Source organism: Scyliorhinus torazame, chromosome 3 (assembly GCF_047496885.1).
Source record: "Scyliorhinus torazame isolate Kashiwa2021f chromosome 3, sScyTor2.1, whole genome shotgun sequence".
In the NCBI taxonomy this organism is placed as follows: domain Eukaryota; kingdom Metazoa; phylum Chordata; class Chondrichthyes; order Carcharhiniformes; family Scyliorhinidae; genus Scyliorhinus; species Scyliorhinus torazame.
The window spans coordinates 31788476-31815836 of record NC_092709.1 but is presented as its reverse complement, the minus strand read 5'-3'; the positions used below and the strand labels follow the sequence as shown (position 1 = coordinate 31815836).

The following is a 27361-nucleotide window of genomic DNA, read 5'->3' as shown; positions in this document are numbered from 1 at the left end:
CTTGCTGTCGGGTAATCTAGGGGAGGCTTCACCCAGGATCTACCGGCCAAGTCGCGCTCCTTGGGGCGTGACGTAGCTGTTAGATTGCGCCCCAAATCTGAGAATGTCCAAGAGAAGCTAACACAAGTTTTATTTGCTGACTTTAAGTGTCCTCTTTCTGGGGTCTTTTTCCCACTTTCTGGGGTATTCTTTGAGGTCTTTGTTTCTTCCTCTTTGAGGTACTTGTTGCCTCTTGTGAGGTCTTCCATTGCCTCTTCCTTGAGGCTCATAGCCATTTAAATCTGCAGCACCGCTTCCTTGTGCCATCCTTTTTTTTAAGCTTGTGAACCTTTTTTAACTGCAGCAATTCTTTGCCTTCTATCCAAATTCCTTATTTTTAAATTTGACGCCACAGTTCTTCTCGCTGCCAATGCCACATGCCCTCTTCTCATGTTCTTTTAATTGGCCCATTTCCTTTTAAAACCTTTGACCCTGCTGGCCAATTTTACAGGTTTATTTTTCTACGTCTGCCTTTCAGCTTATTTAATGCACTGAACATCTTGTAACTGTCCATCTTTTCAGATTCGACATTACTCAGGGTCTGACAATATCTCAAATGGGTCTATCTGCCCAAAGAGATGCATTCTGGCGAGCACTTTGTTTTCAGGCTTTGATTAAAACAGGGGGCGCGATTCTCTGCTCCCGCGCTGTTTCAGAGAATCGCCTGGGTCGCCAAATTTTCCCGCGACGCCGGTCCGACGCCCTCCCGCGATTCACGGAAGCGACCAGATTGGCACAATCGCGTTTTGCGCCCCGCCGTCCAGTGAATCGCCCGAGACAGCCAAAATGGTGATTCACCGGTACCCCCGCGATTCTCAGTGCCGGATGGGCCGAGCGGCCTGCCCAAAACGGCGGGTTCCCCCCGGCGCCATCCGCACCTGGTCGCTGCTGGCGGGAACAGCGCGGGAACGCTGGGGGGGGGCGGCCTGCGGGGGGGATGGGATTCTGCACCGGGGGGGGCCTCAAATGGGGCCTGGCCCGCGATCGGTGCCCACCGATCGTCGGGCCGGCCTCTCTGAAGGAGGACCTCCTTTTTTCCGCAGCCCTGCAAGATCCGTCGGACATCTTCTTGCGGGGCGGACTCGGGGAGGTCAGCAACCACGCATGCGCGGGTTGGCGCCAGTTATGCGGCGCCAGCCGCGTCATGTATGTGGCGCCGCCCTTACGCGGGGCCAAGGCCTGCGCGCGTAAATGACGCGGCGCCGCTCCTCGCCCATTTTCGGGCCCTGAATCGGTCAGGATAGGGGCTGTTTCACGCCGTCGTGAACCTTGACGGCGTTCACGACGGCGCGAACACTCTGTCTCCATTTCAGAGAATCGCGCCCAGGATATTCACTGGTGTCAGGCCAGAGGCAGTGTCATGGTCATTTTATCCTCATCGCCAAATGTAAAGATGCACTTTCATAGACTTCATTTGTGAATACTAAAAGGATTTATCAATAAGAAAAAAACAGCCTCATGTCTCCCTACGTGTCTAAGAGAGGACTGCAACCCCTGGGGTGATTACCCACTCTGATTCCCGATTGGCCCCCCAGGCCAGGTGACCCTTGCTCTGCTGTGTTGCCCTTAAAGGGACAAGCACCACAGTAATACAAAGTAATCCAAGCCTGAACTGGGAACTTCCTCCTGCTGTAAGGTGGAAGAGGACAGAAACCTTCCTTGTACAAGCAGTATTTACAACACACCTCCAACTTAGAGGAAACTCCCAGGCCAGGATTCTCCGACCACGCACCAGGTCGGAGAATCGCGCCACACCACTCCGATGCTGGCCTGCCGATTCTCTGGCGCCAATTCTCGTGCGCCCATGGGATCGCCGCCACGCCAGTCGTTGAAAGCGGCCCACCCGGCGATTCTCTGTGCCTCGATGGGTCGAGTGCCCGCCGAGTTCGGCCGAGTCCCGACGGCATAGCTTACGTATCCTCCCACCCGGCGGGACCTCGGAGTTCTGGCTGCGGGGGCAGTCCTGGTGGGGGGCGGGGGGGATCCGACTCCGGGGAGAGGGCCTCCACGGTGGCCTGGCCTGCGATCGGGGCCTACTGATCGGCGGGCGGGCTAGTTCTGTGGGGGCCTATGTTCCTCCGCACCAGACCCCTGTAGGGCTCCGCCATTTTGCCCGGGGGCCGGCGCGGAGACGGGAACCCTCACGCATGCGCGGACTCACGCCGGCCGTGGCGTGCATGCGCGGACCTGCGCCGGCCGTGACGCGCTGGCTTCCGAGCGCCGGAGCAGCAGACACCACTCCGGCGCCGTACTAGCCCCCTAGGAAGGGATGCATACCCGGGCCTGGCGGCCCGTCGACGCCGGAGTGGTTCGCGCCGCTTTTGACGCTGGCGCCAGAACTTGGTCGCGGGATCGGAGAATCCCGGCCCTCGCCTTTGTTCTTAAAATACACCTTCACAATTTAATTTTCTCAAATGCCGAGCCTTCTTGCATTGGAGGCAGCCCAGAGAAGATGCATTCGGTTGATCCCAGGTGTGGAGAGATTTTCTTATGAGGAGAAGTCGAGTAGATTGGGAGTGGACTCGAGGAGTTTTGAAGAATGAGAGGAGACCTTCTTGAGACATATAGAATTCACAGCAGGCTTAACAGGGTAGATGCTGAGAGATTGTTTCCCCTTGTGGGCGAGTGTTGGACCAGAGGGCATAATCTCAGAATATGGGGTCGTCCATTTAAGACAGGGACGAGGAGGTATTTCTTCTCCCAGTCGGTAGTGTGTCATTGGAATCGCAGAGGACTGTGGAGGCTGGGTCATTAAGTACGTTCAAGGAATAAAGCTTTATGGGGATAAATCAGGAGAGTGGAGTTGAGGATTGTCATCTCAGATCAGCCATGATCTCATTGAATGGTGGAGCAGACTCGATAGACCGAATGGCCTACTTTTGCTTATGATCTTCTTATGGCCACAGCTAGTCTCTCTGAGCGGGACTGTGTGATCTTTTGAATCATGGACGTCTTGTTGCTGTTAATGACAGGCCAGGTTCAGTTGAACGAAATCATAGAACTCCTACAGTGCAAAATGGAGGCCATTCGGCCCATTGAGTCTGAAAGAGCACCCCACCTAGGCCTAGCCGCCCTATCCCTGCAACCCCACTAAACCCATCTAACCTGCACATCTTGAGAGGAAATCAAAGCACCCGGAGGAAACCCATGCAGATTCGGGGAGAAAGTGCAAACTCCTCACAGACAGTCACCAAGGCCAGAATTGAACCCGAGTCCCTGGTGCTGTGAGGAGTAGTGCTAATTTGCTTTGATTCAAGCAGATTGACTCAAGAGTAGGACCATTCCCAACCCGCTAGTTGTCGCTATGCACTACTGCTGACTGAAAATGACGGACCAGAGACCACTCTCGCGTTGGAGGGAGTGATCTAACTCAGACTGACTGAGAATGAAACAGCGACTGTTGGACCATCTCTGCTGTTTGAGAATCAAAATTTTAGACCAGAAGTCTTTGCTTTAAAGTCTGTTCTTGCCTATTTTCTCTTTGAAGTTTCTTCCATCCCCACTCTTTAAAGTTCGACTGGCCTCAGCCACTCTGTGGTACATCATTCAAGTAGCCATTGCCATGGCTACGCCTGGTCATCTAGGGTGAGGGGACATGACAGCCCAATTCTGTAATCACCCAGTGCGCACAAATATGCTTCGTGCAGGAGTTGCTGGATAATGCAAAATGGAAATGCCGGCAGATTTTTCCCTTTCTTACCCCAGAGGCCAACTATAACACCTCTACTTCCTAACCCTGCTGACATAAACTCAATCTGTATAAACAGTAGGATGAAACCAAAGTTTTTGTGGTTTTGGCAGCTAACCTACTCAGTGCACTGGAAACTTGTAACAAATAGTGCCCTATTTATATAAAGTCATATAAATACACGTTGCTGGATTGCAACATGAAAAAGAAGCAAGCATTTTCTAAAAATGCATTTGTCAGGCAAAATAAGACTTCAATTAAAAATGCCATTAATCTTCCATTGTAGTAAAACCTCACTCACGGTGACACCACTCCCTGCAGATCTTCCCTCCTGTTTGTAGGAGCCAGTTATCGTAGTGATAGTGCCTTCTGCTGAGAATCATGTTGTTAGGCTCGGTGTGACTTTATTTCATGAAATGAAATGAAAATCGCTTATTGTCACAAGTAGGCTTCAATGAAGTTACTGTGGAAAAACCCCTATTGTCATGAGTGAATATTAATTACTCGTCTCACACACCAATGATAATCCAGAGACTGGGGTTGGGTTAATTATTTTGATTGTCCATCCTTTTCTTATCGAGAAAGGCAAATTTCCTGCTCACAGGCCTTACATAGCAACAATGTTAAACAGGCTACAAAATGTGTTCTGCATGCCAGCAGCTTGGGATGACAGTCATCCGGACCTTACCAACCTTTCCTTGTCCCTTCCCTGGAAGTGCTTTGGCTGCACTTACGTTCCATCAGAAAATTCCAACAGAGATCAACACCAACGACTTACATTAATGTAACGCCATTAACATGGGTGACCCATGGGGGTAGCACAGTGGCACAGTGGTTAGCAATGCTGCCTCACGGCACCGAGGTCCTGGGTTCGATCCCGGCCCTGGGTCACTGTCCGTGTAGAGTTTGCACATTCTCCCCGTGTCTGCGTGAGTTTTGGCCCCACAACTCAAAGGTGTGCAGGCTAGGTGGATTGGCCACGCTAAATTGCCCCTTAATTGGAAAAAATTAATTGGGTACTCTAAATTTATTAAAAAGAAGGAAAAAAACCATGGGTCACTGTGAGTGAAACTGAAAGTGTGCAAAAAGCAAGCCCCCCCCCCCCCCCCCCCCCCCCACCCCCAACCCTCAAATGGCATTAAGGGAATGGTGGGAATTGTATCGACAGCCCACATGATGAATCATCACCTAACTCTCCCCTTTAGAAGAAGGGCAGCAGACACATGAGAAACCCGCACCTGCAACTTCCCCTCCAAGCCACGCACCATCTTGACTTGGAGTAATATCGCCGTTCCTTCATTTTCACTGGGTTAAAACCTCCCTAGCAGCACTGTGAATGCCACATGGACTGCGGCTCACTATCACCTTCTCAAGGGGCAATTAGGGAAGGGCAGTAAATACTGACCTTGCCAGTGACACTGAAAACCATGAAAGAATAAGAAAATAAAAATAATGCTGTCAGCAGCACAATGCTGTTCCTTTGTTTGATATTTGACAGTCCCTACGTTACCTTTGGTTTATATTGTCTGATACTAAATGTTCGTTAACAGGGGTTTTTGATCGATGTCGTATGATTACTTTGATTTGTGGTTCATTTACTCTACTTTCTAGATGTCTTTGTTTAGTAATCTACAAGTTGTCATTCCAGGCTCAAATTTTTTGCTTTGTATTCAAGTTCAGTTATACAGCCTAGATAAATAAAAGGAGAACCGTCAAGTATTCTTTAATACAGCAGGTTGTAGTGTGCAAATTGAATACTCTGCAATAATTTACACATTTTTGAGAATGCATTTACCTCGCGGTTACATTCATGTGACCATTGGTGTAACAGAACAGGTCTTGATGTGCACTAATAGTGTCTCTGCCTCAGAACCAGAAGTTTGGGGTTCAAGTTCCACTCCAGGACTTGATGGCCAAGGACAGGGTGTTCATAACTTGGCCAAACAGGTTCAGTGTCAATCTGCAAAATCTTACCAACATGCCCCAATTGCCGGAGTGGGAGACATTCGAGGCGGAAGAATTCCTGGTCAGTCATGTGATGGAAAGAGAATCGGAGCCACTACCGTCACTTTTCATAGCTCCAAGCTACAACATGCATGTAAAAGTGCACGCTTCCCTGTCAACTCGTACGCCTTGGTGGGTTGGAGGTCGTTCACCCAGTTGGCTGAATGGCCGCTAGTATGAATCAAATTGGTGCCAACAGTGCAGTGTTCAATCCCCCATCCCCATTCTGGCTGTGGTCGACTCGGGTCCTGCCTCTTTGCCTTACCTTTGGCGGAGACCGCAGCGCTGTGGATCAGACCTGACTTCGGGCAGAAGACCGGGCCGCATTTGTAATTATGATCTCTTCCAGCAGTGGGAACTACAAACTCTTTTAATAGTACCCAAGATTGAACATCCTCCCCCAGTGCATCATGGGAGGAGAACTTCGACCTATGCCTAACCTTCCTGGTTTTATCTTTTCTTAGATCTTGGCTATTACCAATTTCTTGTGTACAGAAAAGGGAAGGCCTTACAATTGATCAATTTAATGAAAAAAATGTAGTTTAGTGGCAAAAGGATTTTGCTACCATCATCTTTGACTCAGATACTCATGCTTCTTTGAACAATTGGATTGATCTCCATAGGATCTGAAGTATAGATGATGCCATAACACACAATATTACACACAGAAGCACTTTGAGTGATGACTGTGATTTCTTCAGTTGCTTTGGACTAGAAACCACCAGTTGATTAGATTCCAAAAGATTGCCATTGCCTCGACTGGATTAAGAGGTTGGGTCAGGCGACAGAGCATCTTGAGCATGTGTTTGAATGAATTTAGACAATTGTCACTATTGCTGGCTGAGCACAATGGTTTGAAGACGTTTTACTCCTGACTGAAGTTGTTTAAGCTTGTCCATGCATGAAATCTGAAGCGGAGTGTACTGATGCGCAAGTACTTTATAATGTGAGGTTAAAATAGATCTGAACAGAGAGAAAACTCCCAATTGAAAGATCAACTCACTGCTGGAGATGAACGGAGCAAAAATATGGATCGTCTCACTGCATGATACAATGTGATGAAAAACAAGGCAGATGCAGCAAGTCGAATCAATAATACTGTCAATCACAGAGCCACAATTTTGAATGTGGTATTCAAGCCACCAGAAGGGCAGCACGGTAGCACAGTAGTTAGCACTGGTGCTTCACAGCTCCAGGGTCCCAGGTTCGATTCCTGGCTTGGGTCACTGTCTGTGTGGAGTCTGCACATTCTCCCCGTGTCTGCGTGGGTTTTCTCTGGGTGCTCCAGTTTCCTCCCACAGTCCAAAGATGTGCAGGTTAGGTGGATTGGCCATGCTAAATTGCCCCTTAGTGTCCAAAAAGGTTGGGTGGGGTTACTGGGTTATGGAGATAGGTTTGAAGTGTGGGCTTAAATGGGGTGCTCTTTCCAAGGGCCGATGCAGACTCGATGGGCTGAATGGCCTCCTTCTGCACTGTAAATTCTATGATTCTATGAATCCAACATAATCGTAATATTGTACTTGGAAGCATTTTTCAAAATCAGGAACCATTAGGTTTTTCAGAAAGAAAGGCATTCGCTTTTTGAAGTTGAATTAATTTTTGAATTTAGAACCAGTTGTGCAATCGTGGCCTCCAAAATACATCTCAAAATCCCTTTCTGACCCCATTCATTGTCACTATTTTTCAACAATGTTCGACTGCTGCATTTTACTTCACCTTTAGTATTCCGGCAAAGATGAAAAGGAAGCTGATCATCAGAGGAAGATTTGTGCTTTCCTCTACCTGTTGAAAACTGAAGACATCTTGATGGAGGCAATTACAATTTTTGAACAGATATCAAACAGGAGAAATTTCCATATAGATTATTTTGGTGATTGATAGTCAGTTGCAAATGCTGATGTGGCTTAAACCTCGTAACTTCTTACCAGTCTGGTGCAAAAGGTGCTTTGTCATTGCATTCTCCAGTTCACACTCCAATTGGTCCCCTTCTACCACTTGCTGCATGCCTTAGCGTCTGACAGAAATGCTGTTCTGGACTTGTAACTGTGAGCACTCTGGTTGGATTTTGTATCTGGTGTAATGGCTGCTTTCTGAAGATTCACTAATAACTCAGGGTTGCAAACAAATGTGATGAAGAAAGTTTAACACTTTCCAAAGTGAGAAATGATAAAAATATGTTATGTACTAAGTAAACGAAGAAGGAACGTACATTTATATAGCACCTTCCCCAACCTCAGGATGTCCAAAATGGCTTTGTAGCCAGCCTATTGCTTTTGCAGTGTAGTCACTGTTGTAATGCAGGAAATGCAGCAGCCAGTTAGCTCATGGCAAGCCCTATAAACCTCAATGTGATAACAACCTGATCGTCGGGGTAACTGAGGCTGTATGAGGGATCACTATTGTCTGGAACGTTGGGAACAATCTCCTTGTCCTCATCAAATAGTGCCACGGGATCTTTTACATCCATCTGAGAGATCAGACTGGGTCTCAGTTTAATCTCCGCCTGGAAACAGTGCAGCATTCACTCAGGCAAGGGGTGCGATTTACTGGCCGCATCCTGCCGGAATCGGGACACGTCGTGGCCAGTAAATCCCGTGAGAGGTCTCTTCCGGCATTCCCGACGGGTCATTATGCACTGAGAGGTCTAACACAATCTTGTGAGTCGTCACAATCTGAATCCTGCCTACAATGGGCAGGATCCAGACTTGCATAGTTAAGGGAGGGGGGTAGTCTGCCAGGTTATCGGAGGCCCCTGCATGGTTGGATTCTTGGCAGGGAGGCTTTTATACTCAGTGTTTAGGAGCGAAACTTGAACCCACAATCGTCTGATTCACAGGTACGAGTGAGTCAAGACTGGCAACTATAAATTATTCTTACTAAAAGTTGGAGTATTATTAATTCTGTGCATTATTTCTAGTGTCACTACACTGCGGGTTGCAGGCAAGCAGCCTGTCATATCGATTTTCATGAGCCCAGACGATTAAAATGGACCAAGCCTCTCACAGTAACTCTGGGTGACAGGTGTGCCTGTTCTATGGGCTGTCAAAATTCCACTCATATTCTGGCTGTCATGAAAACCACTTCCTAGACTACCCATGTCCATTTCTCGTCCACCCCACCCTATCCCCATAACCCCATAACCTGCACACCCCTGGACATTAAGGGGCAATTTATCACGGCCAAACCACCTAAGCTGCACACCTTGAGTCTCTGGGAGGAAACTGGAGCACCCGGAGGAAACCCACGCAGACACAGGGAGAATGTACAAGCTCCACACAGACAGTGACCCAAGACCGGAATTGCACCCGGGTCTCTGGCGCTGTGAGGCAGCAGTGCTAAGTGTAAATAAACCACTTGCACTATGTTATACGAACTCAACGTGTGCCACCCCTGATTCTTTCTGTTTGCAGCTACAACAAAGAACATAACACTCTGCAACTCCTCTCCATCGCTACCTTGAGTCAGCTGCTGCTGAAACCATGATCCTGTGGTGTTCTTTGTGTTGCTAATTTTAGAACGGTTAGCGTAATGTTCACAAAGACCACAAATAGCTTTAAATTGGAGGGACAGCACGGTTGCATAGTGGTTAGCACAATTGCTTCGCAGCTCCAGGGTGCCAGGTTCGATTCCCGGCTTGGGTCACTGTCTGTGCGGAGTCTGCACGTTCTCCCTGTGTGGGCAGGGTTTCCTCCGGGTACTCCGATTTCCTCCCACAGTCCAAAGATGTGCAGGTCAGGTGGATTGGCCATGCTAAATTGCCCTTGGGGCCAAAATTGCCCTTAGTGTTGGGTGGGGTTGCTGGGTTGTGGAGATAGGGTGGAGGTGTAGGTTTGGGTAGGGTGCTCTTTCCAAGAAGCGGTGCAGACTCGATGGGCCAAAGGCCTCCTTCTGCACTGTAAATTCTATGATTCTATGAACAAAGCTATAAATGTATTAACACTACTTAATTGGATTCGACACTTACTCCTACATAATACACAGTTGATAATAAACATATGATCTACACTCACCTCCTACTAATCTCTACACTATTACATTAACTATGATCTGCTCTCACTCACGCTATCTTTCCTTCAGTCTGTTCTCTAGCCTTCGCCTCAACCTCTCACCACAAGGCTTAGCCTTGATGCCTTATACAATTGTACATCTAGCTTCCTCTAGAGGCTAATTTAGACATGACATTAACCTTGCAGTTCTTTACGTTTATGATAATGTCACAGATTTGTATGGGGGGGGGGGGGGGGGGTTATTGTTCTGCAATAGAATACACGCTTTAAATTGAGAATCTGTCCCCAATTGGAGAATCACTGGGACATTATTACAAGAGTATGAAAAGGTCTTCTCACTGGGTATTGGGGAGGGAGGGGGTGGGGCGGTGACGGTGGTGCAAGTGGAAAGTGAGGTTGGGATTTTATGGCCCCAACATGGTGTGAAATTCCGCAGGAAATTTAGCAGCCCAGCCAAAGGTCACTGGACTTTCTGCGGAATTGAACGATCGCGGTGGCGGGTTTGACCGAGAATTCATAGAACCATAGAATTTACAGTGCAGAAGGAGGCCATTCAGCCCATCGAGTCTGCACCAGCCCTTACAAAGAGCACCCTACTAAAGCCCACGTATACCCTATCCTACCCTATCCCCATAACCCAGTAACCCCCACTTAACATTTTTTGGACACTAAGAGCAATTTAGCATCGCCAATCCATCTAATCCACACATCTTTGGGCTGTGGGAGGAAACCGGAGCACCCAGAAGAAACCCACGCAGACACAGGGAAAACGTGCAGACTCCGCACAGACAGTGACCCAGCGGGAATCGAACCTGGGACCCTGGAGCAGTGAAGCAACTGTGCTAACCACTATGCTACCGTGCTGCCCCTCTGTGTCTCTCTTCCATGGGCTTGTAAATAAACCTGTCTTAAGGTACAGGCTTAGCTTCAGACTCATTCTTTCCTCAACACACGGTTATTCCATGTGAATTAATATTCCATGCTTTCCATGTTGGTACCCAATCCCCTACTCTCCATAAACTCCAACATATCCCCTCCTCAATTTACAGTGCTTTGAGCTGTAATCCCCAAATATCAGGAACACTGTGGAAATGTTGCAAATGACGTTAAGATTTATTGCTTTAAGATCGTGTTTGTTCCATTTCAGTTTGAGGAGCTGCGAAGGAAACAAACAGAAGCCAAACTGCTGCTAGCTCCACTGAAGGTAAATATTACGTTCAAAATACAATTCACCTATCTGATGGATCTTATCATGTTCACTGATTTGATGAGGGAAAATACACAGAAGATAAATTTGCTTCAATATTTATTTATCTGCGCTGTTCCTCGAATGTATCGTCTCCCATTTTTTGTGTTCCTTCCTCCCCCAGGCCTTGCAGTTTTAATTCAGTATTCTTCATTCATTCATTGGAAACAGGGTGGAAAAAGTATCCTCGTTAAAGGCACTTAATCCATTTCATTTGTTGTGCTCCTGATAGGCTAAATTGTCCTGCCTGATTCAGAAATGCCATGGCAGGAACAGTCTGATTGTACAATTGGCCAGGGAACTCTACCGAAAAGGCCTTACCAATGCAGGGTTGATTGAGGAGGCTGAGGACATGCTGAACGACACTGCCATCCTGGAGTACTCACGCACCTTCCTGTCGTCACACAACCAGCAGGTAGGCGCCTGGGTGGAAAGAACATCCCATTCATCTTCAATTTGTGCCAAACTCTGTTTGATAACACTCCTCCTGTGAGGCTACATGGGACAGTTTGCTGCTTCAAAGGTGCTACATAAATGCACGTCGTTGTTGTTAAGAGATGAGCAGCAGTCAGTAATACAGAGGGAGCCTCTTCAGCGTGGAAAGCATTCTGAACTCTGTCTCCAGTGGTTTGTCTGCATTGGCGTTGTTTAATGTTACAGCTCCATGAATTAGTGTGATTTAATGACTCGTCCTATAGCTGCAGTGCAATGGAATTTACCAGTAAGCTGGAGTCTATTTATTATTTGGTGCATATTGCTTGCTGTCTTGTGAATTTGGCTGTGCTATTTAAATTCTGTGAGCTATTTGCTGTGAATGAACCTTTGCTTGTAACGTGGCAACAACAAAAAGGCTGCATTTACTTAGACCATGCGAGCCCATCCGTTCCCTTTTGATTCAGACTGATGGCTACAGTTCAACCCATCCTTATCGGCCAGGAATTGTCCTACATTTTGCACTCTGCCCTCCCCAGACGTGGCACAGTCTGAGGGACAGAGAGGGAAGTGGTGATTGGGTGAAAAGTTGATTTCAAGTCAGGAGCTGGCAGCCAAAGTATCCTTACAGCGCCGAAGGAGGCCATACGGCCCATCGAGTCTGCACCGACCCTCCGAGAGAGCACCCCACTTCGGCACACACTACCCCCCCCCCCCCCATGCCCACCCCCCTCACCATCACTGCAACCCCGCCTAACCTGCGCACCTTTGGACATGAAGGGGCAATTTAGCATGACTGTAGGACGAAACCGGAGCACTCGGAGGAAACCCACGCACATGGGGGGAGAACGTGCAAACTCCACACAGCCATTAAATTCAAACTGCATTGTAAAAGTGACAGATTTCATCAGGAGCCAGGAGATCCTTCCAAATGAGGGCATTCTGAACCGTACTTACTGACATGCTGCTTCATCATATGCATATTTTGTAAAGTATGTAACCTGCACAATCTGTCAAAGATATCACTGCAAATAAATTGAACACTTCATCACCAGGCACGTTCAGGTAGACTCAGAATTGCATCTTTAATCATTCAGGTGAAGTGGAAATAGACAAGTGACATGTACACCCCTCGATACATCTTCTGGAAATACAACTTTTGCATGGAAACATACATAGCAAATAGAAGCAGGAGGAGGCCATTCGTCCCTTCGAGCTTACTCTGCCATCCATTACCATCACGGCTGATCAAGTTCAATACCCTGATCTCGCCTTCCCCCCCCCCCATGTCCCTTGATCCCTTTAGCCCCAAGAGCTATATCTAAATCCTACTTGAAATCACACAACCTTTTGGCCTCAACTACTTCTGGGTGTCCTTACCTGAGGAAAGATGTTCTTGCCATGGAGTGAGTGCAGCAAACGTTTACCTGGCTGATTCCTGGGTTGGCGGGGCTGTCATATGAGAAGAGACTAAATTGGGGGTGTCTACCTGGCATTAACAACTCACTTGGGACAGTTCATCTGGTTGGGGGCTGGTGGACCCTCACCTCTGCACTGTATGCTGACCTCTACGTTGCTGACAGATCGGTCATCGGCCACCCCGGCGATCTCCAGGGCCCGTTCTTCGTAGGGGGCGGGGACTGTGATGTCCGGCACCTGCCGCCCGTCTGGGCCCTCTCCCGTCTGTAGTGGGTCAATGTCTCCTGTGGGGACACAGAGAGGGGATTGTTGTCCACACGCATCGTTGATCATAGGGGCGGCTTGTGGTGGGGTGGGTGGGGAGTATGGGGGGGAGCAGCAGGGGGGAATGGGGGTTTTGGGGGGGTGGAGTGGACGGCACTGCCGGACATTGGTAGGCCGGGGCGGTGGCAGGTGCATTCTCGTGGGGGGAGGTCGGGGGTCCAGTGCCAATCCACCCATGCGACCCGGTGGAAGCCGTTGATCTTCTTACAGCACTGGGTGTCGGTACTCTTTGGCTCGCTCCCCGAGCTGATGGCCACTGCCACTTTCTCCTAGGCACTGGGTGCCTTGTGGCTGGCCATCCGAGACCATCGGGGGAACAGGACATCCCATCTGTCCTCGACCACTTCCGATAATCTGCCCAGGTTGGCATCCCCAAATGGTGGGACTCGTCTTCTTGGAGGTCTGGCTGCGAGCTGAATGGGGTTGACTGTGCAGGAGCAGTTTAAGTGCTGTTCTCCCTTCTCAGCAGGGAGCTGGCAAGCGTGGTCAAGACAAATCAGCCAGTGGGACCATCAATGTGAAGCCTGTATGGCCTCGTTAGAGGTGACGACTTTGCTGGGATGGGCGTCGACATGCGCGCGGCATTTCCCGCTCGCTACCACACTTGCGGCCTTTGTTCCTGGGGCCCACCAGAGGGGGGTTACTTCAGTTCGGGGGTTTCTGTAGGGGTCCCTTTAGTTAGGGTGTCCCTGTAGAGGGGTTCCTTTAGTTAGAGGATTCTTTGGGATCCCTCTTGATAGGGGTCTGTCTCGGTGGGGGGTTCCTTCAGTTAGGGGGTCCTGGGGACGTCTCGCGATTCAGGGGATCTCTGGGGGGGCTCCCTATAAGTGGGTCGATTGGAGGGTCTCCCTATATATGGGATCCCTGGGGGGTGTCTCCCTATTAAGGGGAACCCTGGTGGGGTCTCCCTATTAAGGGGGTCTCCCTATTCATGGATCCCTGAGGGGTGTCTCCCTCTCAAGTGGGTCCCTGAGGGGGGGTCTCCCTATTCAGGGGTCCTTTGGAGGGGTATCTCCCTAGTTAGGAAGTCCCGGGAATGGGGGACGGGTCAGGGCACCCCCAGTACTTGGGGGAAGTGGGGGCACCCAGGCAATCCAGGGGTCTGGGGCTGATTTGCAGTGCGGGGTGTGGGACTTCGCTATCGGGCTGGCTGCTCACAATGGCGGCCTGATAGCAATATTCCTTGGGAATCTCTCGTATTCCTCGCCATACATCGGTTCCAATTCTCATCCAGCAGGAGAGCATGGGCGGGATTCTCCGTTCTCCGAGAATCCCTCTCTACGATGAAATCAGGGGCGGTGCCTATTTTCAGATGCTCCGCCCCCTCCAAAACAACGTCATTGAGGAGCGTGCCGCACGCTGCTGGGACAGCCTCAGGACGTTACCTGAAGGCCCTCCCCCGATGCTCTGCCCCCGATGGGCCGAGTTCCCGACCGAGCGGGGGACGTATGGTCTCAGCGGTCAGGAACCCGGTGTGGCGACTGCACACTGTGTCCAGTGACGCCACAGTCGGGCGAGAGCCATGCTGCTGGCTGGGGGGCGGGCTTCGGCGAGGGCTGGGAGGACTGGTGGGGGGTGGACCAGGGGTGGCGAGGTGTTGTCCAGGGAGACACTAACTGGTAGGTTGGGTCCGCGTGCGGCTGGCACCAAGTTGCATGCTCGGCCATGAACCCGACAATTCTCCAGGCGTTTATATCGGGATGGCCGTGCATTTTATGTGGCGCTGCTGCTAGCTCCTCGGTCATAGGACCGGTGCTGGGGCCTCACCGGTTTTTCCCACGTAAAACGCCACAGATCCTCCGGACATAGCCCCAAAATCGGAGAATCAAGCCCCATGTCTCCCAAATGGAGAATCCAGCCCTATGTTCTGCCGCTCCTGAATTGCGCCAGTTTTACAGTCGTAACGCAGGTTGAAATTCCGTATTCCATGCCATGCAAATTTATTACGTGCAGTGAAATCGGAATGCACTTGACAAACATTGGGGTTTCAGCACGTAGGCCACTGATCCATGAAGGGAGATGAATGAATCAAAGCTGCAGATGGTTTATAGAAGCTGTCAATCACAGACCACTACTACAAAGCTCTAAATGGCTTGCAGTTAATGGATCTATGGGAACTAGATGCAGGTCACAGCTGGTGTCCTTCGACGAATGGACACCTGGATCTGCATGGTAACTGTTACAGCTGTGGTAGAGGTTGCCACCTTGGCCCACCGCGAGGTCCATCATGCCACGACCACACTGGTAGAGACCACAAGTGATCTGCGCCCACGTGATTCCAGGCCGTGGGGATCGGAGAATCTCCGGAGGCTGGAGCATAGGGCGCCGGGCCCATGAAATGAGTCATTAAGACCCATTTGCATTTATTTACATGTCCCGGCTGTTGCACATCGTGGACCTCGCTCATGCCGCGAGCAGGGAGTTGGAGCATCGCGGGCGCTAATACCGATTTAGCCCTGATGCCCGATTCTCCGCCCCATTGGGGAATGCATCTCCTCGGTTGGAGAATCCCGCCCATAGTTTCCCAAACGGAGAACCTCACCCTCAGTTTCTCACTCCCTTTTTCCAATCCTGGGCCTCCCGTACGCTCTACCTATCCTGCTCCAATGCTGGTTCAGTTGGCCCTTCCGCTATCCCCAGTCCCCTACCCTTCCACCCTGCCAGACCAGTTCTGTCTCCCACTTTTCTCTCTTCCCAGCCCTGGCTCACTGTGCTCCCCTCATAGATTCCTCAACACAGAAATAGGACATCAGCCTAACTCGTATTTATGTCCAGCATGAGCTGTCCTAATGCTCGAATTACCACCTGCTTAAATATCCCATTATTCCCTGAACACGCATATATGTAACCTTCCCTTTCAGTGCACCAGTGATACCTGTTCCATGTGGCAGTGAGTTCTCACTGCTCACTGTTGAGAAATACCTCCAAGACTCTTTTATTTAATCTGCTGATGTATTCTTTTTTATATTCATGCCCACTTGTTCCGGGCTCTCAACAAATACCCCATTGGACCCCTTTACAATGGCAAAATCCTCAGTCAGGTCACATCTCAATCCAGGAGAATCGCATTATATTACTCTCTAAGTCTGAATAAAGATTGTGGACTTCCAGTTAACACAAATACTTTATTCAGTAGGTTTGTTCTCTTTCCAGAGCTTAACTAGATGTAATACAGTCAAGAGGTATGACCAGTGAAGCTAAGGTAAGCTGCCTATGCTGAGCTGTCACTGTGTGCTGCTGCTCACTAGCCGTATGCTCATGAAAGAGGCGGATCCTACCTTGGGTCCGCCCCTTTATACCCATCTCTCTGATGCCCTCTAGTGATGCTCTGGCTGTTACATCTGTCTGCAGTCCCTGGTGTATGTGCAGGTGTATGTACAGATGTACAGATCACTACATGCATAACATCCTGCTCAACATGTTTCCTGATAGTTGCGCACACTCAATTCTGGTTGTATTAGGAGAAAAAACAAACAGACTCCGGATTAAAAGATGGCTCCCAGGACTTGAAGCAAAGGGCAATTTCAATTCTATCATTCCTTCACTCAGTTGTGATCCTTTTGTTTCAGGGGAACATGAACATTAACTCGATCCTAGCTGGAATGTCTAAACAAGAACAAGGTCAGTAAAGGGATGCTAGACAAAGACCATCTCAGCTATTGTCAGTGGTTCAGACATGAGCCTATAACATCAAGGAAATCATTAATGCACACCTCAAACGTCCCTCAGTGTGACAATCATTATTCAATATTCTCCCTCCAGTTTGAGTTACTGTTCTGTTTCTTTTAGTCCCACCATATTACCGAGCAGAAGGACAGGCAAATGACCGCCTGCCTCACCCATTAGTAGAATCCACAGAATCCCTACAGTGCAGAAGGAGGCAATTCCACCCATCGAATCTGCACCAACTCTCCAAACGAGCGCACTACCTAGGCCCACTCCACCGCCTTACTGCCGTAACCCCGCACATTGATCATGGTCACTCCACCTAACGTGCGTCTCTTTGGACATCTAAGGGGCACTTCAGCATGCCCAGCCCACCTTACCTTCACGTCATTAGACTGTGGGAGGGAACCGGAGCACCCAGAGGAAACCCATGTGGACACGGGAAGAATGTTCAAACTCCACACAGTCAACCGAGGCCAGGATCCCTGGCACTGTGAGGCAACAGTGCTAGCCTCTGTGCCGCCATGTGTGAGAGCATTGAAGCTTCCTTTGTAGTGACCCTAACTTTTTCCCAATGTAAGGGAAGCCCATAGATGCCCATAGCCAGATCAGGCTCTTAACAACAAAAGATCATGGCCACAGGTGCAGTAGGCCCTACCGCCATTACACTCATGGCAAGAGTGTTGTCACATTGACACACTGTGGCAGATCTCTTCAAAGATCTCCTTTCAGTTCATCTGTGGACCGTGCAAAATGCGAACGATGTTAGTTGTGCAACTGAAATATAATGCAGTATATATTCTGAACACTCTAAAGCTAATTAGAGTCTATCTTGTGTATTTATTGATTCAAAAATAACCATTAATCCTAATCCCCTTACTGCTGCACCGGTGCTGATTGTTTTCAGCGACTAAACCTGAGATAATGGGTCAGGGTTTTCCAGGCCCCCCCCCCCTTGCCGTGTTTCCAACAGCGAGGCAGCTCGTCATTGGCTGCTTGCGAGATCTTTCGGTCCTGCCGAAGTCTATGCCATTTGTGTGGTTCCCCCCCCCCCCCCCCCCCCGCTGCCTGGGAACCCATTGGGAAGGGTCACCTTCAGCAGGGGCGGAAGATCCCGCCAGAGGGAGGCCTGAAAATCCCACCCTATGTATAGTATTTAAATAGTTATACCAGTTTTCAAAACCCTTCTTCCTGTTCCACAGCATCGAAAGAAATTGATAAGGCATCAATCACTGGAAAGAGATATCATTAGGCTGATAAAATGCTACCCTAAGCTCCCACTCCGTCAGTGTGATATAGTGCGGTAAAGGTTTCAGACATCACAAAGCACAGTTTGTGAGAATTAGCTGAGATTGTGTGTAGGGGGCTACATTTTTTCCCTCGGCTGAGGTCCTTTTTTTTGTCTCTTGTCCCGTGAAAAAAATCAGTCATGGTTCCTGCTTTTGATGGCCTTCCAATGATTTTCCACTAGAAAGTATATACATGCAGGATGTTCGGGGCAGGCTTGGGTTCATCTGCAATGTCCGGTGCAGTTGAATATTCCAGCAAAATTACTTTTAGAGGCTCACACAAGAGGTGCAACCAATGAGACGATGAAATGGAGGTCAGCTAATGCCCTTTTAAAAATTCATCTGGGGGATGTGGTCGTCGTTGGCTGGGCCAGCATTTACTACCCATCCCTAACTACCCTCCAATGGGGCATTTGAGAGTTTGGAGTCATATGTAGGCCAGGACCAGGTAAGGACGGCAGATTTCCTTCCCTGAAGGTCATTGGTTTGAATCAGATGGGTTCCAGATTTTTAATCTGCCATGGTGGGATTTGAACCCAGATCTCGGGAGCATTGACCTGGGGTTCTGGATTACTAGTCTAGTGGCCACTGTGCCACCACCTCCCCCAATTGGCCTTGTACCCTATTGAGAGCTCCCATCGTCAGGGGACCTGAGCCAAAGGGGGAAAATTGGAGGTGAGATGTTCAGTGCGCCCTTGTTCAATTCTGGAAATTGAATTGATTGAATGTCATTTTTCACCAATTTGCACAGGCACGCAATTCACAATAATAGGAACTCATTAGACTTCCATGTTATAATCTTAAATAAGTAAAGCAAAGAAGATTGATAGGTAAGATAAAATATGTATTGTAATGTTCAAGAGTACCAAATTATTCTTAGCATTTGTTTTATACTTTATCCTAATTCTTGCTAGGTTAACGCATTCAGATGTGTGTACGGCCTGCTTGTTCTGTAAATACCATCAGGTCCTGTGGGCTATTGCAAAGAAAAAAGGCTCAGTGTAATATATCTATCATTACACAGGCTTTACAATAAAGCACAGGCCTTTTTGAAAACATTGTGTAAGCAGGAAAATGTCTTGGTGCCTGTTTATCAGATGGTCTCATATTCACCTGCTGTCAGGTTGCCGCAAACACACTCTGTGTGCCGCCACTAGGAGGCACCAGAGACCTCCCAATGTGACTCCCCACTGAAAGACAACAGTCTGATTCGTGTGCAATAAAAACATTTCCTTGTGTTTATAAAAAGGACGGGTGCTCAAGGATGAGCAAAAAATATACCCTTATTCATCCTTAATAGACAATTAAAACAAAATAAGAAATTCCACATGTTTGTATCTGTGTTTTTAATTACCTTATCATTTTAGGTTTGAACCATTGGTTACTGAGCTCACTGTCTCATGGAAGTCACCCCTTTGTGGATTCCAATACACCTTTAGCCTACAGACCTTGTGTGGCCACTGCTGACTATTGCCCTTATTCTAAAATGCCTCACACAGTGCTGCCAGTGGTGAGTAATTCCCACTTTGGGATTAAATTCTGTTGCATTCTATCCTACTCACTTCTCTATTAGTTTAAGGTTTTTCACATTCATTTCCTTCAGCTGGGAAGCAACAACGTTTTCTCCCTGACAGCATCTTGTATTATGGTTAGTTCCCTTTGCGGTGGGAAATAAATGTCCGCCTCTCTACCTTCTTCTGAAGTAAAATAATTAGTTTCAAGTATTTCATTGTCTAGGTAGAAAACTCTGAGAGCCATTTCACATATGAATGATTTTTTTGAATATCGATGGATGTTGGGATCTGAACAGGATTCAGAAACTCCTGAACCAGAAACTCCTTTCTCTCCATGTCTGTGTGGGTTTCCTCTGGGTGCAGCGAATCCCTCCCACAGTCTAAATATGCCATGTTGAATTGGCCCTTAGTGTCCATGATGTGCAGGTTAGGTGGATTGGCCATGATAAAATTGTCCCTTAGTGTCCGAAAGGTTAGGTGGGGTTATTGGGTTACAGAGATCGGGTGGGGGCGTGGACCTTGATAGGATGATTTTCCAGAGGGTCGGTGAAGACTCGATGGGCCGAATGGCCTCCTTCTGCACTGTAGGGATCCTTTGAACTTACAGGTGGGTTTTCTTTTAAACTACCATCTTTCCATTTTCAATAAGTACCACTTATCCCCTCCGGGGAGGTGGTGGTGTAGTGGTATTGGCGCAGGACTAGTAAACCAGAGACTCAGACTAATGCTCTAGGGATCCAGGTTCAAATCCCGCACTGTAGATGGTGAAATTTGAATTCAATAAAAATCTGGAATTAAAAATGTCCAATGATTTTTTATTTTTTTATATAAATTTAGAGTGCCCAATTATTTTTTGTTCCAATTAAGGGGCCATTTAGTGTGGCCAATCCACCTAACCTGCACATCTTTGGGTTGTGAGGGTGAAATCCACACAGACACGGGGAGGATGTGCAAACTCCGCACGGACAGTGACCCAGGGCCAGGATTCGAACCCGGGTCCTTAGCACCATAGTCCCAGGGCTAACCACTGCGCCGCGTGCCACCCCTAAAAAAAAAAGTCCAATGATAACCACTGTCAATTGTCGTAAAATGTCCTTGAGGGAAGGAAATCTGCTGTCCTTACCTGGTCTGGCCTATATGTGACTCCAGACCCACAGCAATGTGGTTGACTGCCACCTCAAGGGTAATTAGGGATGGGCAATAAATGCTGGCCCAGCCTGCGACGCCCACGCCCCATGAACAAATTAAAAAAAAACTTTTGATCAATATTTAGATGTCCAGAAGTAAAGGGTAACAACTGATGCCAGTACACAAGTTCAACATGTTACTTAGCCCTCAGTAGATTCTGGACTGTTCATTTTATTTTGCGGCGATGATTCACTTTCTCCTATGGCCTATATAAACAAATAAATATGATTGTAAAAAAATAAACGCAGCAACAGTATTTTTTATATACAATACTCACTCTTAAATAGCCTTGATTATCAATCTTTTCAAGAAAATTAATAGTGGAACAAGGTAGTCATGTGATGAATCCAAGTCTGAGAGGTAAATCAGATTGAAACAGGCCTAACATTCACCACTTGCAGTAACATATGTAAACCACAGATGGTTGTCTTAACACAGGACAAGCTTCTATACTGTCAAAGTAATTCTGTGCTTGGGATCAAGGCATCAGGTGCTGCCCACTCTGTTCAAGGCGATTAGAGCTGAAACAGCCTTGTAACACTAATGATTAAGCCATGAGAATATATGGTGCAGTAAAAAGAAAACCCATTGCTGGTTTCCACACAGCCCTGGTCAAGGGAGCCAATGGTCTTTCTGGCTCCTCGGCCTGAATTTTGACGAGAATTCTGGATTTACCCACCTTCGCTACAATCAAGAATTTAGGATTCGAGTCATTGGGCAACTTACATTATTCGCTGTCCGATATTTTTAGGTTTCATCATTCCACATTTGAGAACTGGCTATTGAGCATTACTTTTGACTACAAATATAGGGCGGAATTTTATGGCAGGGGCAGGGTCGGAAACAAATGCAAGCCGTTCCCGTCCATTGACTTCGACAGGGCTGGGGCCGCAACACTCCACTCATAAAAACAGATACCCAATTATTTTTTTTTCCAATTAAGGGGCAAAGAAAGTTTGTGGAGGCTAGGCTTGTATCTGCTTGAGTTTAGAAGAGTAAGAGGCAACTTGATTGAAACATACGAGATCCTGCGGAGTCTTGACAGGATGGATGTGGAGAGGATGTATCCATTTTTGGAGCGAATCTAGAACTAGGGGTCAGTGTTTAAAAATAAAGGGCTGGTCATTTAAGTCAGAAAGGATAGTGAGCCTCGGGAATTCTGTACCTCAAGCAGCAGTGGAAGCAGAGTCTTCGAACATTTTTAAGGCAGAAGTAGATAGATTCTAGATATGAAAGGGAGAGAAAGGTTATCAGAGGTAGGTGGGAATTGGAGTTGAGGTTGCGATCAGGTCAGCCCTGATCTTATTGAATGGCGAGGCAGGCTTGAGGGGCCCAGTGGCCGACACTGCTCTGAATTGAATGTTCCGATGATTGAGTGGGTGGGTGCAATCTGCTGGCAGTACTTAGTCATTGCTTCAAAGAGTTGCATGAAAGATTCCCTGAGATGAGACACCCTCTGAATCTCCTCTCCTTCCCTCTGGGCAACATCTTCAATTCCCACTTCAGGACAGGAGATGGATGTGGGGAAAATAATTGCGATGCCTTGCCCATCCACAAATTGGTGCTCTGTGCGGGATGTCTGATGGCACAGGTTAAGTCAATCGACCCACAATCTTATCAAAAATATTCCAAAAGCTGGGTATGCTTCACTATTGTTACCAATTTTCCTTTTTTTTTTTCCAACTATATTGAGAAGTTAAGTGAACGACCGAAGCCTATAGCCCAGGAGACCAGCAAAAATGGAAAGAAGCCGGACGGTAGGGACCTGAGTCAGGAAAAGGTGACAAATTGATACCAAGGTTTGAGTTTAGATATCAGTGCAGTAAGTGGAGACTTGGGTAAAGATTTCAGGTTGGGAGTTCTGGAGGAGAGTGAAAGGCCGGGATGCTCTGACCACGCCCACCTTTCGGCCCTGCCGAAAAAGTCGCTGGCCCACCACATCTCCCGCGGCGGGGGTCGTCCCACCTAGGCTGGAAAATCCAGGCCTCGATTTCAACACCGCGATGGTGTAGGAGGAGGAGGAGGCACATCTATAACAGACGACCTGTAGCTTAGGTGGAGGGAGAGCACTGACCGTTCTGGAATTGACAAAGTGAAGAGATATGAGAAAGATTGTCTTAGACGGTGAGAGAGCTTTGGAGCCTCAAGGTGAAGCTGGGATTACCAATCAGTGTGTAATTAGTTTCCTCCTGTATTCTACCCATGTGTGACAGGAAGTTGAAGATAAGCCATCTCTGTAAAACTGGTTGAACTTGAGATTTATTTAAAAAATAGAGATGTTAAAGCTATAAGAAAGCTTGTTTCGGTATTCTGACAAATACATGCCAAGACCTTAATTTCCTCTTATAACTCCTCACTGAAGAACTGTCAGGTTTCACTTGTCAACTTGAGAGGGCAAGTGATGCCAACCCGGCTAACTGAGGCACCTTATACCAAACAGTTGGGAACCCAATTAATTTAATTTACTTCTCCTTAATTACATTGCTTTTAAGCTGCTGAGTGAATAAATGAACTCTTTCTAACAATCTTTATTGTAATAATGTTTATTAGTGTCACAAGTAGGCTTACATTAACACTGCAATGAAGTTACTGTGAAAATCCCCTAGTCGCCACATTCCGGCGCCTGTTCGGGTACACTGAGGGAAAATTCAGAATGTCCAATTCACCTAACAAGCACGTCTTTTGGGACTTGTATGAGGAAACCGGAGCATCCGGAGGAAATCCACGTCGACACGGGGAGAACGTGCAGACTCCACACAGTGACCCTGCCAGGAATCGAACCTGGGACCCTGGAGCTGTGAAGCAGCAATGCTAACCACTGCTGCTCCAATCTTGCCAAATCATCAAGAAAGAAGACAAAATTAATGGCTCTTTACTTAAATGTGTGTAGTATTCGGCACAAAATAAATGAATTACTGGCACAAATTGTGGTTAATGGGTGTGACCTTATAGCCATTACACAGACATGGTTATAAGGAGATCAAAATTGGGAACAAAATATTCAGGTGTGTGTGACTTTTCATAAGGACAGACAGGAAGGAAGGGATGGTGGGGTAGCTTTGTTAATATGGGATAGAATAAGTAAGATAGCAAGAAATGGTCTTTGATAGAAAGACTTTGGTAGAACCCATATGGGTGGAGATAAGAAATAACAAGTGAAGAAGACACTGGTGGAAGTGTAGGCCCCCTAACAGTAGCTATGCTGTAGGATGGAGAATACATCAGGAAATGAGGGGGGCATGTAATAAAGGCAGCACGTTAATCATGGGTGACTTTAATCTTCAACCTTCATGTTGATTGGGAAAAATATTTGGCAGAGGTAACCATGAGGAATAATTCAAAGAATGTATTTGGGACAGTTTCCTAGAACAATATGTTGTAAACCCAACCAGAAATCAGGCTATTTTGGATCTGGTAATGTGTAATAAGGCAGGCTTAATAAACATTCTCAGAGTAAAATATCCCTGAGGAAACAGTGATCATAACATGATAGAATTTAATATTCAGTTTGAGTGAGAAACTTGGGTCAGAATCAACTGTACTAAACTTAAATAAGGGTAATTTCAAAGAAATGAGGGCAGAGTTGGCTGAGATGGACTAGGAAAGGAGTTTAGCAGGAAAGACAGTGGATCAGCAATGGCAGTCGTTTCTGGAAATAGTTCATGAATCACAACAAAGATATATCCCAGTGAGGAACAGGGAGAAGATAAACTATGATAAACTAAGAAGGTAAACTAGCAAATAATATAAAAATGGATGACAAGAGCTTCTTTAATTATATAAAAAGGAATAGAGAGGCCAAAGCGAACAAGGATGCTTTAGAGAATGAGACTATGGCAATAATAATGGGGAACCAGGAAATGGCAGAGGAGTCAGTCTTTACGGTGGAAGACACTACTAACATTCCAAAAATACTAAATGTTCACGAGACAAAAGGGGGAGGAAATAAATACAATATTATCACTCGAGAAACAGTAATGGGTCTAAAGGCTGATAAGCCCCCTGGTCCTGATGGGTTGCATGCCAGCATATTAAAGGATGCAGCTACAGAGACAGTAATCTTCCAAGAATCTTTAAATACTGGAAAAGCCAAATAGGATTGGAAAACTGCCAATTTAACACCCTTATGTAAAAAGGAAGGAGACAAAAGAATATGTAACTGTAGGCCAGTTAGCTTAACAAGTCATTGGGAAAATGTTAGCGTCCATCATAAAGCCCAAAGATGTGCAGGTTAGAGGGGTTACGGGGATAGGGCAGGAAAGTGGGCCTAGGTAGGGTGCTCTATTGGATGGTCGGTGCAGACTCGATGGGTTGAATGGCCTCCTTCTGCACTGTCACGATTTTATGCATTCTATGGATATAATGGCAGTATATTTAGAAATATATGATATAACCAAACAGAGTCAGCATGGCTTCATGAAGGGAAATCATGCCTGACAAATTTATTAGAATTCTTTGAGGTGGCAGGGAACTGGGTAGATAAAGGAGAACTAGTAGGTGTAATATATTTGGATTTCCAAAAAGCGTACAAAGAGGTACCACACAAAAGGCTACTTAATAAGATAAGAGCCCATGGTGTTGGGGATTGTATATTAGCATAGATAGAGGATTGGCTAACTAATAGAAGACAGAGTTGGGATAAGTGGGGCATTTCCTAATGGAACCCTGTAACTAGTGGAGTGCTGGGGTCACCAGGATTTGCAATGTATATCAATGACTTGGACAAGTGAAGTGGATGCACTATTGCCGAGTTTGCAGATGACACAAAAATAGATGAGAAGGCAAGTGGTGACGTTGACACAAAGGGCACGCTTTTCCGGCCGGTCACACTGTGGGGTCTTCCGGTCCTGCCAACAATGCATCCCCACATTGGGTTTCCCGGCGACAATGCGTGCATTCAACAGAAAATCCATTAACAATGCTAGGACCAAGAGATCCCACTGCCAGGTAATGGTGGGTCGCCTCTCCCCACCACAAAACACGCGGCGGTTTGCTCAATATATCCCACTCAATGAGTCTGCAGAGAGGCATAGACTGGTTAGGCAAGTGGGCAAGAACTTGACAGTTGGAATATAATGTAGGAAAATGTGAAGTTATCCACTTTGGTCGGAAGAATAAAGGAGGTGAATATTATTTAAATGGAGAAAGACTGCAGAAAGTTGCAGTGCAGAGGGATTTTGGGGTTATAGAGGAATAATGTCTTTTTCTTTATTCGTTCATGTCATGTGGGCATCGTTGGCTGGACCAGCATTTGTTGCCCATGCCAAATTGTCCTTGAACTGTGTGGTTTACTAGGCCACTTCAGTGGGGGGGGGGGGGGCAGTTAAGAGTCAACCGTATCACTGTGTGGGTCTGGAGACACATGTAGACCAGACTGGGTTAGGATGGCAGATTTCCTTCCCTGAAGGACATTAGTGAACCAGATGGGTTTTTATGTCAACCAGCAAGGGTCATCATCAGTCTTTTAAATCCAGGTTTTTATTGAATTCAAATCTCACCAGCTGCCATCAAACCTGGGACCCCAGAGTATTACCCTGGGTGTCTGGATTACTAGTCCATTGACAATACCACTATGCCACCGTCTCCCGGTCTACAACACAGAAAATGCACTTCGGCCCATCGATCTGAGCCATTCTAAAACAATTACCTAATGTGCGGCACGGTGGCGCAGCGGTTAACACTGCTGCCTCACGGCGCTGAGGACCTGGGTTCGATCATGGCCCCGGATCACTGTCTGTGTGAAGTTTGCACATTCTCCCCGTGTCTGTGTGGGTTTCACTCCCACAACCCAAAGATGTGCAGGTTAGGTGGATTGGCCACACTAAATTGCCCCTTAATTGGAAAAAAATAATTGGGTACTAAATTTTTTTAAAAACAACCACGATGTATTCTATTTGTTGTTAAAAAGGAGCTGAGTTATGTGGAGGTCCAGTGCTAGCTTGTTGTTGGTGGTGGGCAACAACAACAGCCCCTGCCCCCACACCCCCCCCCCCCCCTTCCAACTTTCCTTTTGGCAAATAAACCCCACAAATATAAGGGATTGTGTTCTACTTATGACTTACCAGAGGTCATTTTAACTTTGGGCAGTTGTGCAAAGTGGGCAATACCTGATCAAAATGAGAAGAGATGTACCTATATACTGATAACTGCTCTGATGATACATGTTTTGCACTATCTCCCAAAGACAGCATTAACTCCACTGAAAAAGAAATTTCTGAGGAAGTGTCCTGCAGACTGGAGATATTAACTCTATTTCTGTCTCCACAATTGCTGCCAGACCTGCTGAGGCTTTCCAGCATTTTCTGCTTTTATTATGTACTCTTTCCCCGGATCTAAGCCAGGGAAAGTAAATTCATAATCAAATGTTTTTAAATCATGTGTTCGGTGATTAGAACAGTGCATGATCTATTCATTCTTCAGCGCTCAGTTCATTTTGTGGGCAACCTGAGAGTTTAGCGGGTATTTCTCATCTGAATGTCAAAGGCAGCCCTTCCTGCAGTTGTAAAGGGTGCTGTTCCTGCGAAGGGAGGTTGTGGCTGCTGCCA

The 27361-nt window shown here is 47.3% G+C and overlaps 1 protein-coding gene across 3 annotated transcripts in view; it reads left to right on the top strand.

Annotated features, from left to right (window-relative positions):
- Positions 1 to 27361, top strand: part of LOC140408394 (uncharacterized) — a 219392-nt gene that overhangs the window by 92979 nt on the left and 99052 nt on the right. For all 3 annotated transcript variants that reach the window (XR_011940099.1, XM_072495523.1, XM_072495522.1), the window contains exons 13-16: positions 10886 to 10942; positions 11217 to 11399; positions 16729 to 16780; positions 19482 to 19624. Coding sequence is in view for 2 of the 3 variants with exons in the window: in XM_072495523.1 (XP_072351624.1) it covers positions 10886 to 10942; positions 11217 to 11399; positions 16729 to 16780; positions 19482 to 19624 (435 nt within the window). In the remaining variant the exon portion in view is untranslated. The remainder of the gene's footprint in view (positions 1 to 10885; positions 10943 to 11216; positions 11400 to 16728; positions 16781 to 19481; positions 19625 to 27361) is intronic.